The sequence below is a fragment of the Ursus arctos genome, unplaced genomic scaffold (genome assembly GCF_023065955.2).
Source record: "Ursus arctos isolate Adak ecotype North America unplaced genomic scaffold, UrsArc2.0 scaffold_21, whole genome shotgun sequence".
In the NCBI taxonomy this organism is placed as follows: domain Eukaryota; kingdom Metazoa; phylum Chordata; class Mammalia; order Carnivora; family Ursidae; genus Ursus; species Ursus arctos.
The window spans coordinates 28576371-28590025 of record NW_026622886.1 but is presented as its reverse complement, the minus strand read 5'-3'; the positions used below and the strand labels follow the sequence as shown (position 1 = coordinate 28590025).

The window sequence follows — 13655 nt, the reverse complement described above, 5'->3', positions numbered from 1 at the left end:
AGAGCTTTGAAAGGCAAACAGTAGGCCTCCAGTAAATAATTTTTAACCAACAAAAACAAAGGAACAAGCACATAAACAAGTCACAGAGATGGTGGTAGAAACTGAGCCTCCCAACTCACATTTCCCTTATTTGTCACAGCTGACCACAGTCCCTTTTACTTGGTTTTCTGAGCCACCACACATGTTCAGACATCAACCAATATACAAAATGAGTCACGGTGCTTGATGCGAGGAGTTTGTACAACCAGTGGCTACTCCATAATGCTTGCTTGTACGAAATGCTGACAAAATCTAAAAGTACCAAGAAAAGCCTGCTGAGAAATGACTTTTGCTTCTCTACTTTCTTAACTGCCGTCTTTCCAAAACAATAATAGTTGAAGGTGTAAATTGGGTTAAACGTAGTATTAACCTCCCAGGCACCATATTTCTTCCTAAGACCCAGTAATATATGCATGTGGTTGGTTTATGCATTTGGTTGACTCTTGATTTTATATACTCTTGTGAGGATTTGATTTTCCTCCTCATTATTTGGCACTTGACTAAATAAATAGTGATCAGAGCTTTAGAAAGATAGGTTTTGCATGATGGTTTGGTACTCCCTCCGCCCCCCCACCCCCCGCACCGTCCCCCAGAAAGAATGTTCTGGCCTTCGATGTGTTTATTTTGCATCTAGGAGATGTTGGGACTCAATGCCTTTAATAACTTGGTCCACTGAGCAACCAGAGACCACTGTCCTTTGAGATCTGATGCATGTTTTAACGCTACATACTATTGTTTTGCCAATGGACTCCACACAAGCATTTTATAACCCCATTTACTGTGACATTGATAAATGAGCCAGTTTCTTCTCTATCCTGAAAAACTTAAGTGGAAGAAGGTTCACAGACCTTTTGTATATTCGCATATAACATTTGTATAGACTCTTTACAATGATAGTTTTCATTTTGCATCTTTTATTATCTTCTGCAAGTTCTTTGTGCATCATTTTCTAATGATGATTTAAAGGCCGATCACGTGTTTCTGAGACTGTGTATATAACAAAACATATCCTTTGACATTCAGAATTCTGCATTCTATTGCATACTGTGTGTGTGTGCGTATAATAAACATTTATTACAAACTTATACCTAGGTACTATAATAACTACTTCTTATGTTTCATCTCAGATAATCTACTAATCTTATGAAGTAGATTTGATTATCTTCCTTTTAAAATTAATGTGCTTTATTTTTAGAGCAGTTTTAGGTTTATAAAAAAGAATTGAGGGGTGCCTGGGTGGCTCAGTTGGGCATCTGACTTGATTTTGGCTCGGGTTGTGATCTCAGGGTCATGGGGTCGGGCTCTGCACTCGGCGCAGTCTGTTTAGGATTCTCTCTCTCCCTCTCCCTCTGCCCCTCCCCCCACTTGCACTCCCCTCCCCTGTCAAATAAAATATTTTTTTAAAAAATTGAACGAAAATTTCCCATTTACTCCCTTACCCTCCTACTACCCTACACAGTTTTCCTATTCTTACCAATTTGCATTAGTGTTGTCTATGAGTTTTGACAAATATATAATGACATGTGTCCACTATTACTGTATCCTACAGAATAGTTTCACTGCCCTAGAAATTCCCTGTGCTCCACCTATCTTCATTTTTGTAATAGAGAACATTATAGCTACGAGATGATATAATTTTCTAAGGGTCACATGGCTACACCAATGCCTAGAATCTATGATCTGAACTTAACACATTACACTGCCTGGTTCACTACAGTTATTTAACTATTTTAAGGAATCCTAACTTCGTATGATTCTTGCTAAGTCTTAGTAACTTCATTAAAGCATTGTATGTGTGGGGAGCATTTTGCCTGTACTTTCCTTTTTTTCCTTTGAAGTTAAAGTGTTATGAGAAATATGGCAGGGAATTAAAATTTTAATTATTGGGTGTTTAGTGAGACTTCTGAGTTAAGGGAAGTTATTGACTGGAGTAGCATTAGTGAAATGAAAGAGGAAATGAAGGTGCTGCTTGTCTACTGTCCGCTATAGACGGTGGAAGCTCTATGTAGGCTGGGTCCTACTGGCGAGAGTAATGGTGAGTAAATGTAGCAACAGTGAATTTTTTAAATGAATGAGGGAACAAAAAGGATGGAGTAGACAGAAATGAGTCAAAGTTGAATGGTGGGATGTAGAATATTAGGTTAATTACACACCTGTACCTTTGCAAGATTTATCTCCATAACAGTGGTTTAGAAAATATCTGAAGAAAGAGAAAAACATTGCCTGAAGTTCTCGTGGTAGATAGTGTGTAAGTTAGAAGGAACAAGGCGATCAGATGAGTTCTCTTAATCTAGACCGTGACTTCTGGACACGTCTACAACCCAGTGCCTTGTTGCCACTCAGACAGCATAGCTCTTCATTCCAGCCTTGCAGGGCAAGACAGACTTGCCCCAGGAAAGTTATTCTTGGGGCTCTTCTACCTCAAGCCACCCCTTTGTGTTACTCTGTAGGCAATTTTAGCTCAGAAGTGTGACACAGTAAAGAACATAGAGTTTTAGGATCTGCAAGGATGCATATTGTTTCATGAAAAGTCAGTCTATTGCCTACAAGCCTTTCCCCCTACTTTTTGCTTATTTTCTTCTGGGGATGATGGTAATGTTTACTTACAATTAAAACTATAGCTAGGAAGAAATCCAGCTTTAGATTAAATCCTGGCTTAGGAGTATTTTAGTCCCAAATGGCATCAGCAAGGATAAGCAGTAGTTGCGTGAGATTCAATGAACTGTGACCTAGTTTCTTCGTATGTAAAGTGAGCCATTAGGACAAAATCATCTCAAAAGCCAAAATACTCCAAATTCTTTACAAGGAAGAAGAAATGAAGAGGAAACAAATGGAAGGGAGAAAATAAAATAGAAAATGAAAATGATGTTTTCCACCATTCCTTAAAACTATCTCATCCTTTTGGTTTTCGTGAAACCTTTTTTTCACTTTTTTCTCTTGCCTTCCTGGCCTCTTCTCTGATCTCTTTGATGAACTCACTTTCCCTGTCTATTCTTCTGATCTTGGTGTTTCCCAGGATTCTGACTTCAGTCTTGTCTCTCGGCATACTTCCCTCGGTCATCCTTGTTTAGATAAAAACAAAACACTTTTATGTGTGTGTGATGATTGGTAAGTAGACATCAGTCTACTTACTTCATTTGGGCTCAGGAGGTAAAGAATCCTTCATGATCTACTGCTGAATCATCCATTTTCTCTGTTTTTCAAGGGTCGTAAGAGTGAGGCTGAAAAGTTCTTCTTGAAGGCTATTGAGCTGGATCCCACCAAAGGAAACTGTTACATGCATTATGGTGAGTGGTTGATAGTTTTTTCCACATCCCCCACATTTACTGTTAATGTTGGTATGAGATTTAGGATTTGCTGGCAAAGAGCATTTTGAAAGGGCATGGACTTCGTTGTTGCAGATTTCGCCCCATGCTGTGGTCTTAGCTTCTCATTCAAAGCAGTCATGTTATCGAGGGCTATGCATTAAATTTCCCATTAGTAATTTTCATAGGACTTCAGTGGGGAGAGGCATTTTCACAGTTGTCTCTTTCAAGTCCAGTGTGAAGTGTAAATAAGGTCTCATCAGGAAAGCATCTTGCTCCTTGCATGATGCATGGTATAGAGCCAGAATATTACTCTTTTATATTTGTAAATGCTAACTTATTGTTCACTGACCGTATATATCATTTTGAGGTTCTAGAGGTTTATGTTTTGACCACAGAATCTTGCTTTCTGGAAAATAGAAATACGCCCAGGCCTCTAGATACCTGAGATTGGGATCAAGGATAAACCGTAAATGGTATAAAAGATGTCTTTCTCATTCAGTTTAGCCTTGGCCTTAATCGGTCCAGAATGAACTTATATAACAGCTCTGTCACACTCCACTTTATTATTACTAGTGAGTCATGTGTTAAGTGAGGTGAAGTATATAGCTAGTTTGGTGTTGGGTAAGATGTACTTATTTCTACCACATTTGTAGTTGGCATGGGTTTCAAAGAACCAAAAAGCATTTAATTTTCCTGATCCTTTGGGAGAAAAATGATTTTTTGACCACTCTTGTTGGCTTTGATGTGTTATTATCAAGTAGTAAACTGAAAGATACATGGTGGTTAAATCTTGAGGAAATAACTAATATCCATCTTAAAGTGAATTCTTTCTTCCATTTTACAACTGGTAAAACTAAATTCAGTGACAGGCTGTGAGTGTGGAAAAATGGAAAAAGTAAAACGAAGGATACACTTTACCAACCACGAGTCCATTTGTTTATTGACATTTTACATCTATGTTTATAAATCTCGGGTCGTGATGCTTTATCTTTCCAGCATAACGCAGCCTGTAATTTCACATGGGTTATTGCATAACTAGTCCGGATTTTGTTTCACGATGCAGTTATTGCCATGTTAAATTGGCAGTCAACTAATTTCAGTTTGCTGCAGAATTTATTTTATTTTTACAGGATTTCTCATATGAAGTATTTTAAATTAGATTTTCTCATGCATACTATTTTGGGCACCCCTACTGTGCATTAAAGTAGGTCCATGATTATTTTCCCTGAGTGCTAGAGAACTTCTTCTTACTGCATCTTTTGAAGTAGATTTTTTTTTCCCGTCTTGCCTTCTGTGTCTCCTTTACCTCAAACTAATTCTGCTTGATACATCTTCTAATCTTGTTCCCATAATTTTATTATATGCTTTAGGTTTTTCACAGTCGATTCCTTTACATTTTATTTGAATTGTAATGGGAAAAAGCACTGTTGTCTTCATTGTAAGAGTTTGCCTCCTTACTATTCTGACTTGTCTGTCTTTACCCACTTCTATTGTTTTATTCTTTTTTTATATGACATCATCCTCCTGATTTTTTTTTTTCCAGTGTTGGTGGTAGGGTGAAATTTTTGGATTTAGCTTTAACAGAAAATGCAACAAATCCTTTATCGTATAGTTACTTGAAAAATAGTGATAATGCACATTCTGTAACTGTGTGTGTAAAAACAGATTCTTCTTAGCACTCCTATATTATTTTAAAGTTTTTAGTGCACATACACTATTAAAAGTATATGTATTTTCAATGGGAGGAATGACTACATAATTCCCTATAATTTAATGAAAGAGTTTCAGTACTTTTTCCCACTCTGGAATGGGAAATAAGAAAGACTCAAGATGAAGCATCAAAAAGTAGTAATGAAGGGGGCACCTGGGTGGCTCAGTCGTTAAGCGTCTGCCTTCGGCTCAGGTCATGATCCCGGGGTCCTGGGATTGAGCCCGGCATCGGGTTCCCTGCTCAGCAGGAAGCCTGCTTCTTCCACTCCCACTCCCCTTGCTTGTGTTCCCTCTCTCGCTGTCTCTCTCTCTGTCAGATAAATAAAATCTTTTAAAAAATAAAAGGTAATAGTGAAGACAAAATAATTTACAAATGGACAGGAAGCCCATAACTGAATGCTTGATATTCTTCTCTGTGTTCTAAAAAAATGTACATTTGATTTAGGGGAAATCTTCAAATGACTGAAGTTTAGAACTGGAATTTTCTTTTAAATGGTCTGCTGTAATCCCTCTGTTGTACAAATAAGTTGACTGAAGCCTAGAGAAATGAAATTGGCTTGCCCAGTTTGTTTGAAAGTAACTAACCTTTGGGTCCCTTGATAACTGCCATTGCCTTTTCTTCTCTAATGTATGGGGAGATACACAAGCAGATATGCAGGTAGGTAAGTAGGTAGATACTTTGAATTAGTAGGTCCAATTATGCAGTTTTAGAATGTCAAATGCATATAATCATAATTCAGCTTAAAATGTTCAGGAAAGGATTTTTATTCATTTTAATGTGTATACAGTGTGTCTGATGGTGCACGGTACTGTTCTGTTTTCAGAAAGTGAGTAGTGCTATGTATGAAATAAATAGGGTGAAGTTATTTTTAGAAGGTGATGTGGTAGGAAATGGGGAGCTTCTTGACAGCAAGTAGTCAAGGAGAACATTTGTGAAGAGGTGATATTTGAAATCTGTAAGGGTGAACCAGCTATTTGAAGAGCCAGGTAAGAGCATTTGAGATAGAAGAAACAAAGTTCAAAGGTCAAAGGCAAGAGCAAACTTGTGTTGACAGCAGAGAAGGAAGGCACCTGTGACTGGATTATATTGAGCCAGATGAGAAGGGGGAGAAGATGAGACTGGAGAGAAAGCAGAGCTGAGTCCGTTGGGTTTTATCAACCAAGCTAAGGAGTTTGCAGTTTCTTCCTGGGGCAAATGAAGGTACCGTCTGGAGGAGACAGGACTAGGGAAAGGTCTAGGGGAACTCTGTTGCTATGTTTTAGTCAAGAGAAGATAGTTTAGACTTGGGAGTGGTTGTGGGAATGTAAATACTTATATTGAAAGTACACACACTTACTTGCTTTAGAAAATTCTAAGTTAATTGAGAGTGGAGAGACCCTGATTTTCATTTTTGCACCAATATCTAGCATATTGTCCTACTCATGGTAATGTGCAATAAATGTTGGTTGAGCTCAGTTAGAGGTTCTCCATTTTAGAATTGAATGTAGGTTCCAAAATAGACCGAAAGTTTGTTCCATTAGCATTTTTATTACTTCTTGTCCAAGAGGATACATAATATGATTCCTATCAGTTCTCTGCCAACGTACTGGTTGTGGATATTCTTAGGATACTTATACCCACAATTGAATGAATAATAATACTTCCTCAGCTTAAAAACAAATGTTTAAATAAAATATGCATGTTGGTTTGTGTCTTTTTTTTTTCCCCCAATACTTTTGCAAATGCCCATGAAAATGCCAGCATTGGTGAGTTATGTTCTATTGGAAATTCACTCTCCTGGGTGTTGATGTGCTTTTGATTTGCTTGTTAATAATACACATGACTTTGAAAATACCGTCCATTTGGGACTAGACAGAGGGAATTACAGAATTTGTATTGGCTGCAATGACCATTAAAGGCAGTGTTTAAAAGTACTCTCAGTTATTTTTATTTTTAATCCACTAGTTTTGTGTTTTGGGGGAAGGCTTGCATGGCAAATTGTCTTTTTTTCTTCAGGTTGCCTTGCAACACAGAAAGCTAGATAGATTTATAAAACTGGTTCAATAAATTTGTTAAACGTAGGACTTTCTGGTACCAGTAATAGCTGGGATTAAGATTACTTATCTGTAAAGTGTGAAAGAGTTGATGTGGGCTTTCAAAATGTTTTTCTCTACTAAGATTTCATGTTGTTGCTAATATATACTCAATTTCTCACTGATCTTGCATCAAAATTTTAAAGAATGTGTATAAAACAGGTTTCAAACTATGGTATCAGTGATAGTATAATGTTGCATTCATACGTCATCAAGCTTACAGTGTATCCCATGTCCACATGGAACAAGTCATGTAACGTCTTTATGAAAATTAGTTTATAAATGTTGAAGACGAGGATTTGGTGCCTTGATGTGTCATTTGGGCCTGTAATTCAAGGGATTCTCCATGGTTTTCCCAGTGGCTCCAATGGAGAGCTTCTGCCAAAAGAATAGAAGTCAAGACAAGAAATCTTTCTCTTTTTTTAAGAATTAGGAGGAAAACCATTTTGTCAAACAGAATATATTATATTTTTTCTATGTGCATAGTAGTAAATTTTATGTAGATTGAAACAACTTAAGTCAATATGCATTTGTTATGAGATACACACTATGTATAAATCTGGGTAGATGGGACTTCATTAGGACAAAAGCATAAAAAATGAAAAGGAAGCAGATTGTGATAAATGCTCTTGAGAAGTACAGTTTTATGTAGACCTTGGGTGGTTTCTTCTTTTCCTATCAATCTCTAACTGTATGTTTTTAAGAGTTAAGCCTTTAGCCTCATTTTCTTTATTACAGTTACACTCTCTGGGTGAAGTTGTTCATTCCAAGGGTTCAGCTATATAGTGATGAGTCCTGAACCTCTTGGTCCAACTCAGTATTTTTCAAGCTAGATGTAGGGAGACAACAGGGAACAAGACAGGCTCCAGCGGAGTTTCCAAGCTGGTAAGGGAGGCACATGTTGTAAAAATGATCATTTAATTATAATTTCAATTGATTTTATAAAGGAATAGAATGAAGGGGCCTTGATTTGAGGGCTGGGGTGCAGGAGGACTATGCCTGATGAACTTACACATAAACTATATTTGAATAAATAGTAGGAGTTCACCAGAAAAAATTAAATATATGAGGGGATATATTGGAGAAATAAAGCAGAGAAAGTGCTTGATGCAGAAGGCACAGCATATAATCTGGAGGATTAGTTCAAGGGCAAAACTAGGACCATAGCTAGAAACTCTGAGAAGATACATTCTAGCTCCATAGGAGGAACATACAATTTATGAGAGCCGCCAGCTTATGAAATTAATGCCTATTGAAGATTTTCTAACTGTGAGTTTATAAGAATGCTAGAAAGAATTCAAGCTTTGGGAATGGAAGAGGACTGATTCAGACAACCATGAAATCATTTCTAATGTAAAGGGGCAACCATTTTGTCCTTCTTTCTCTTAAACCCATGGAGAAGTGTACAATTTTTTAAATTGTTGTTATCTGGATTATTATTTGGCTCTACTTATCAATTTTAGAATCCTGAAAACGTCTTACTACATTTATCCTGATCTTTCTCGATCCTATGTAACTCCTGTGAGGTAGGAATAGATCTCAGCTCCATTTGACTGAAACAGTGGAAGTTCAGAATTCTCGAGTGATTCTCTGGATCAGAAATTTTCAACACACATAGTGGGAAAAGAACTTGAAAAGTCCAGCTCTGTCAAGTTCTAAGTCCAGAACTTTCTATTATTAATATTATAATCTGTTTGTCTTCAGGATGCTCTTAAATGTCATTTTAAAAAGTAGGTCCTGGGGTGCCTGGGTGGCACAGTGGGTTAAGCATCTGATCTCAGGGCCGTGCGATCAAGCCCTGCATCAGGCCCCACACTCAGCACAGAGTCTGCTTGAGATTCTTTCTCCCTCTCCCTCTGTGCCTCCTGCTCGTGCTCTCTCTTTCTCTCTCTCAAATAAATAATAAAATAAATCTGAAAAAAAAGTAGGTCCGGGAGGAAATTGTTAAAATGTTATATTTGGTATTTCGTCAGTGAACACTGAAAGGGGAAGTTAAAAATGCATGATAGGTCAAATTGGAAAGAGGTCTGTATTTTTTATTATCGTAATTAAAGCTAGTCAGAAGATAGCAGTGAACTGGGGTTGATTGTGTTGTAACATTTTATTTTAATCACTTCATAAACTTCAAGAGTAATTTAAAAAATGAAACAATGAACTAAATAATGGTATTTCTTTGATTTAAAATGAAAACACATTTTTGGTGAGTTTTTGTGAAATTGTATTGACATACAATTATGTTTAATGCTTAAGACCAAAATATTTTATTAAAATATCAGTATTTGTGGCCCTTTATTGCTCCAAGGACAGCACACAGTTCACAGATGTAGAATTAGAACATGATATTTCTAAATGTCATTCCAAACTGTCATTTCTTACCTTTGATTTTTTATTTTTAAATTTGCTGTTATTACAATGTGTCTAATAGGTTAATATTATTTAATCTTTTTTTTTTAAAGATTTTATTTATTTATTCAACAGAGATAGAGACAGCCAGTGAGAGAGGGAACACAAGCAGGGGGAGTGGGAGAGGAAGAAGCAGGCTCATAGCGGAGGAGCCTGATGTGGGGCTCGATCCCATAAAGCCAGGATCACGCCCTGAGCCGAAGGCAGACGCTTAACCGCTGTGCCACCCAGGCGCCCCAATATTATTTAATCTTTTTAATCTTCAAACCTGTGTGTATTTTACGTGAGGTATTTTTGCAAGCCTTTTGGAATTAAAACTTTATCATGAATAAAATGGGAAAACCAGGAAAGGGATTCTCTAAGCTTATAAGCAAAGAATAAAGGAAAAATTAAAGGCTTAATGTATTTCCAAAAGAAATACAGTTAAAGGACAAACAGTGAAGTGATAGGAAATAATTTCCATAAGATCACAAGATAAACATCAGTCTACTTAAGACATGAGAAGTTGTAAAACTACAAGGAAAACAGTATATAAAGACCGGGGGATATGAACAAATAATTCCCCAAAGAGGAAATATAACAGATTTTAAGATAGGTAAATATAGAATTTCATTAGAAATAAAGAAATTCACTTTCAAATAACAGTATATTTCCTTAAGTTACTCTAGCATTTATTCTCAAAAATTCTTATGAAAATATCTGTTAAGGAAATATTTTTTTCTGTATTTAAGATTATCAACAAAAGGTAGTAATTGGAGCACAGCATTGCTATTTGTTAGAGGCAACAATGGAAAAGCATCTAAATTCTTGAAAAAGGAAAATGATTAAGTTAGTGTTACTTCCATTTGATGAAATATTTAAAATCCTAAGTTAAACTTATAAAGAACATATAATAACAGAGACAACTGCCTATGTTATTGTACATGAAGAGTGATTAAATTTTACAAAATAACTACGTCATTAGAAAAGCAAAGCAAGGACACCTAGGTGGCTCAGTCAGTTAAGCGTCCAACTCTTGATTTTGGTTCAGGTCATGAGCTCAAGGTCGTGAGATCAAACCCCGTGTCAGGCTCTGTTCTGGGTGTGGAGCCTGCTTGGGATTCTCTCTCTCCCTATGCCCTTCCCCACTCCACGCATGCACTTTCTCTGGAGGGAAAAAAAAAAGAAGGAAGAGAAGAAGGGAGGGAGGGAGGAAGAAAGGAAGACCGAACAAGCTATATTAATAATAGATGTTTTATCTTTTTGGACTCTTGCAGCCTTTTGGGGTGGGGGCAGGCTTAATTTCTATTTTATATTTTCTTTAATGAGTACATTATGAAGGAATGTATATTTGATAAAATGTGAAAGAATAAGTATCTTTATCGTTCAGATAGTTGTAGAAAAGATATCAGGAAAATTATAGTAAGCAAGTAATTATGCAAAAATTATTTAACTGAACTCAACATGTAAAATTTAACATGTAAAAATTAAATGAGAGAGGAATAAAAAGAGAAAGGCATCTTGCCTAAATTCTCTATTAAGTACCATATTTCCATGATGAATTCATCAAATATAACAAAAACACAAGCATTTACTTAGGACTTTTGTGTCCTGAGAATTCTCATGGACTTTTCATTTAATCTCCACAAAAGCCTAGTGGGGAGGTTACCTGACTGTCTCCATTTTACGGATGAGCAAAGCGAAGTCATTGAGCTGTAAAGTAGATTACCCAATATTTCAGTGCCAGTTAATACTAGAGGCAGTGTTTGAACCAAGGCATTCCTGACCGTTAACATGGCACCGTCTCTTAATCACTATAGGAGATTAACAGAGATTTTTTTTTCTGTCCATACATGCTCTATTGGTAGGTTTATTGATACATAAGATATGTATCAACTACACTGAAAGTTGGGAATCACCCCCCCCTGTTTTTTATTACCATCACCTTAGGTATTAGGATTTCAACATATGGATTTGGGGAGGGCACAAACATTTAGACCAAAGCATCCACCATATTTTATCATAACTCTAAAAAAAAGAAAGATACTGTTGATACTATTATTATAAAATGTACAACGATTATAGGATGTTTCACAATATTAGGATGATTGACTCAATTCAAGTAATATGATATGACCTGACTCCAGCGTTTTGAGAATTTACATGAAGAGAAGTGTTTGGTTTCATGCTGGGCACATCTGTGCTCCTTAATGCTAGTGCTGTTATTGAAGTTCAGTATTCAACAGTTATGTTTCTGCACCAGTGCTGAGTGTTTTTATGTATCTTTTGTTGTTTCAGTAATCCAACACTGTGCAGAAATAATATTGTCCCTATTTTACAGACTTGGGATTTAAGGTATCAGGAGTGTACGTGACAATATTGAAGGCCCAGCAAGTTGGCAGAGGAAGGATTTGAACCTCCTTTGACTCTTAAGCCTGGGATAGGTTTATGGTTTGCCTTCCGCTTTCAAAGATATACTCTTACCAAACGGAAGCCTGGTGGGTCCCCACTGGTGGCAAAGCCCCAGGATGTTGAGTTTTTGGGGGACTGCTGGTGGAGAAGTACCTTCTCATAATCAGGTACTTAAAAGCCTCAGGAAGGAAGGGCCGCTTGAGGTCATCAAGATAGGGAGAGAGCGTGAAAGGTAGAGAGGGAGAGAAGGAGCTCATGTAAAGAGGAGTGAAAAGAAAAACGAGGGCACCAGACCTCACCCCACCCAGCATACTGACATTTTCTCATTTGCTCTTTCTGATAACACAGCAAGGTCATCCCCGTTTGCAAAGCAAAGAAACCAAGGTTCAAAATCAAAGAGTCATGAAAATAAGCACAGTGACCTTGCTCTGGGGATTCTAGCACTGGCTGCTGTGCCCCACACAAAGAAGACAGCCCCTCAGTATTTTTGCAAAAAAAAGAATGACTAGAGAAGGATGGACTGACCTTTAGTTAGTTTAACTCTTTCCTTTTCTCATCTCTGCTTTCAGTTTTTGCAGGGGAATAGAATCCACTTTGTTTTAAATCATAACTAGATGATGCTTTGCTAAGAAAAAGGTACAGTTAAGTACTAAGTTCATTTGGGCTGCTGTTAACAGCACAGCATACGTGGGTAGTTTATGAACAAGAGAGATTTATTTCTCACAGTTCTGGTGGCTGTCAGTTGAAGATCATGATGCGGGCAGATTCGGTGTCTGGTGAGGCCTCCTTCCCCATTGACAGTCTTCTCACGGTGCCCTCATGTGGTGGCAGGGGCAAGCTAGCTCTGTCAGGACATTAATCCCATTCAGGAGGGCTCTGGATTTCAAAACATGAACTGGGGGGGTGGGGGGGTGGAGGCACAAACATTCAGATTATAGCAACAATTTACATATTCCATTGACCCTGTCTTTGTATGGGACACCAGAAGCCACAAAAGAAGATGGTAAGAACTGAGTTAAACTTTAGGGAATAGAGGGTGCAGTGGATTTTGGAATGCGGCTCTCCCAGACCAGACCCTCTGTTGATTACTCCTTGAGCATGGTCTGCCTTTTGCTAGTCCCCGTGTTCCTCAATTTCTTAATCTGGAGATGATTGCAATCATCAGGTTATGAGAATTCGTTTACAATTTTATAAAATAACTATCATGTCATATATGTTCAGTAACTTGTAACAATACCATTTATTATTTTTAAAATATAGTAGAACCCATAATCATATCTTAGAGAACGAACGAATCATACAGAAAAATTTTTGAATAAGGTATATGAAAAAGAGACAGAAATTAGGGGAAGAGGAGACAATAAAAATCTAGATATTAAAGAGGAATCTGTATCCATCAACATGCAGACAGAATGGAAAAGGAATAATTGTTTGCAAGAAGAATGAATATTATAAGTAACAAGTAATTGGGAACAGAGAGAGAGAGGGGAGAAAGAGAGAAAGCAAGGAAGGCAGAGAGCGGAAAAAGAGAGATACTGTTTTCCAGTCTTAGCTCTTTCGATTTAGCAATTGAATGCACTTTTAGATTCTTGTTTATGTTCTGCCTTCCACTTAATTGAAAACAATTGTTCCCAAAGTTTGCTACCCTGTCATTAACTCTTCTGTGCCTCAGCGACACCTCCGTAAATGAATACATCAGAAGAAGCCATTGAGATGGTGTTGGAGGGCACG

The 13655-nt window shown here is 37.3% G+C and overlaps 1 protein-coding gene across 3 annotated transcripts in view; it reads left to right on the top strand.

Annotated features, from left to right (window-relative positions):
• Nucleotides 1-13655, top strand: part of TMTC2 (transmembrane O-mannosyltransferase targeting cadherins 2) — a 769045-nt gene that overhangs the window by 295751 nt on the left and 459639 nt on the right. For all 3 annotated transcript variants that reach the window (XR_003316605.4, XM_026499950.4, XM_048218182.2), the window contains exon 9: nt 3245-3326. Coding sequence is in view for 2 of the 3 variants with exons in the window: in XM_026499950.4 (XP_026355735.1) it covers nt 3245-3326 (82 nt within the window). In the remaining variant the exon portion in view is untranslated. The remainder of the gene's footprint in view (nt 1-3244; nt 3327-13655) is intronic.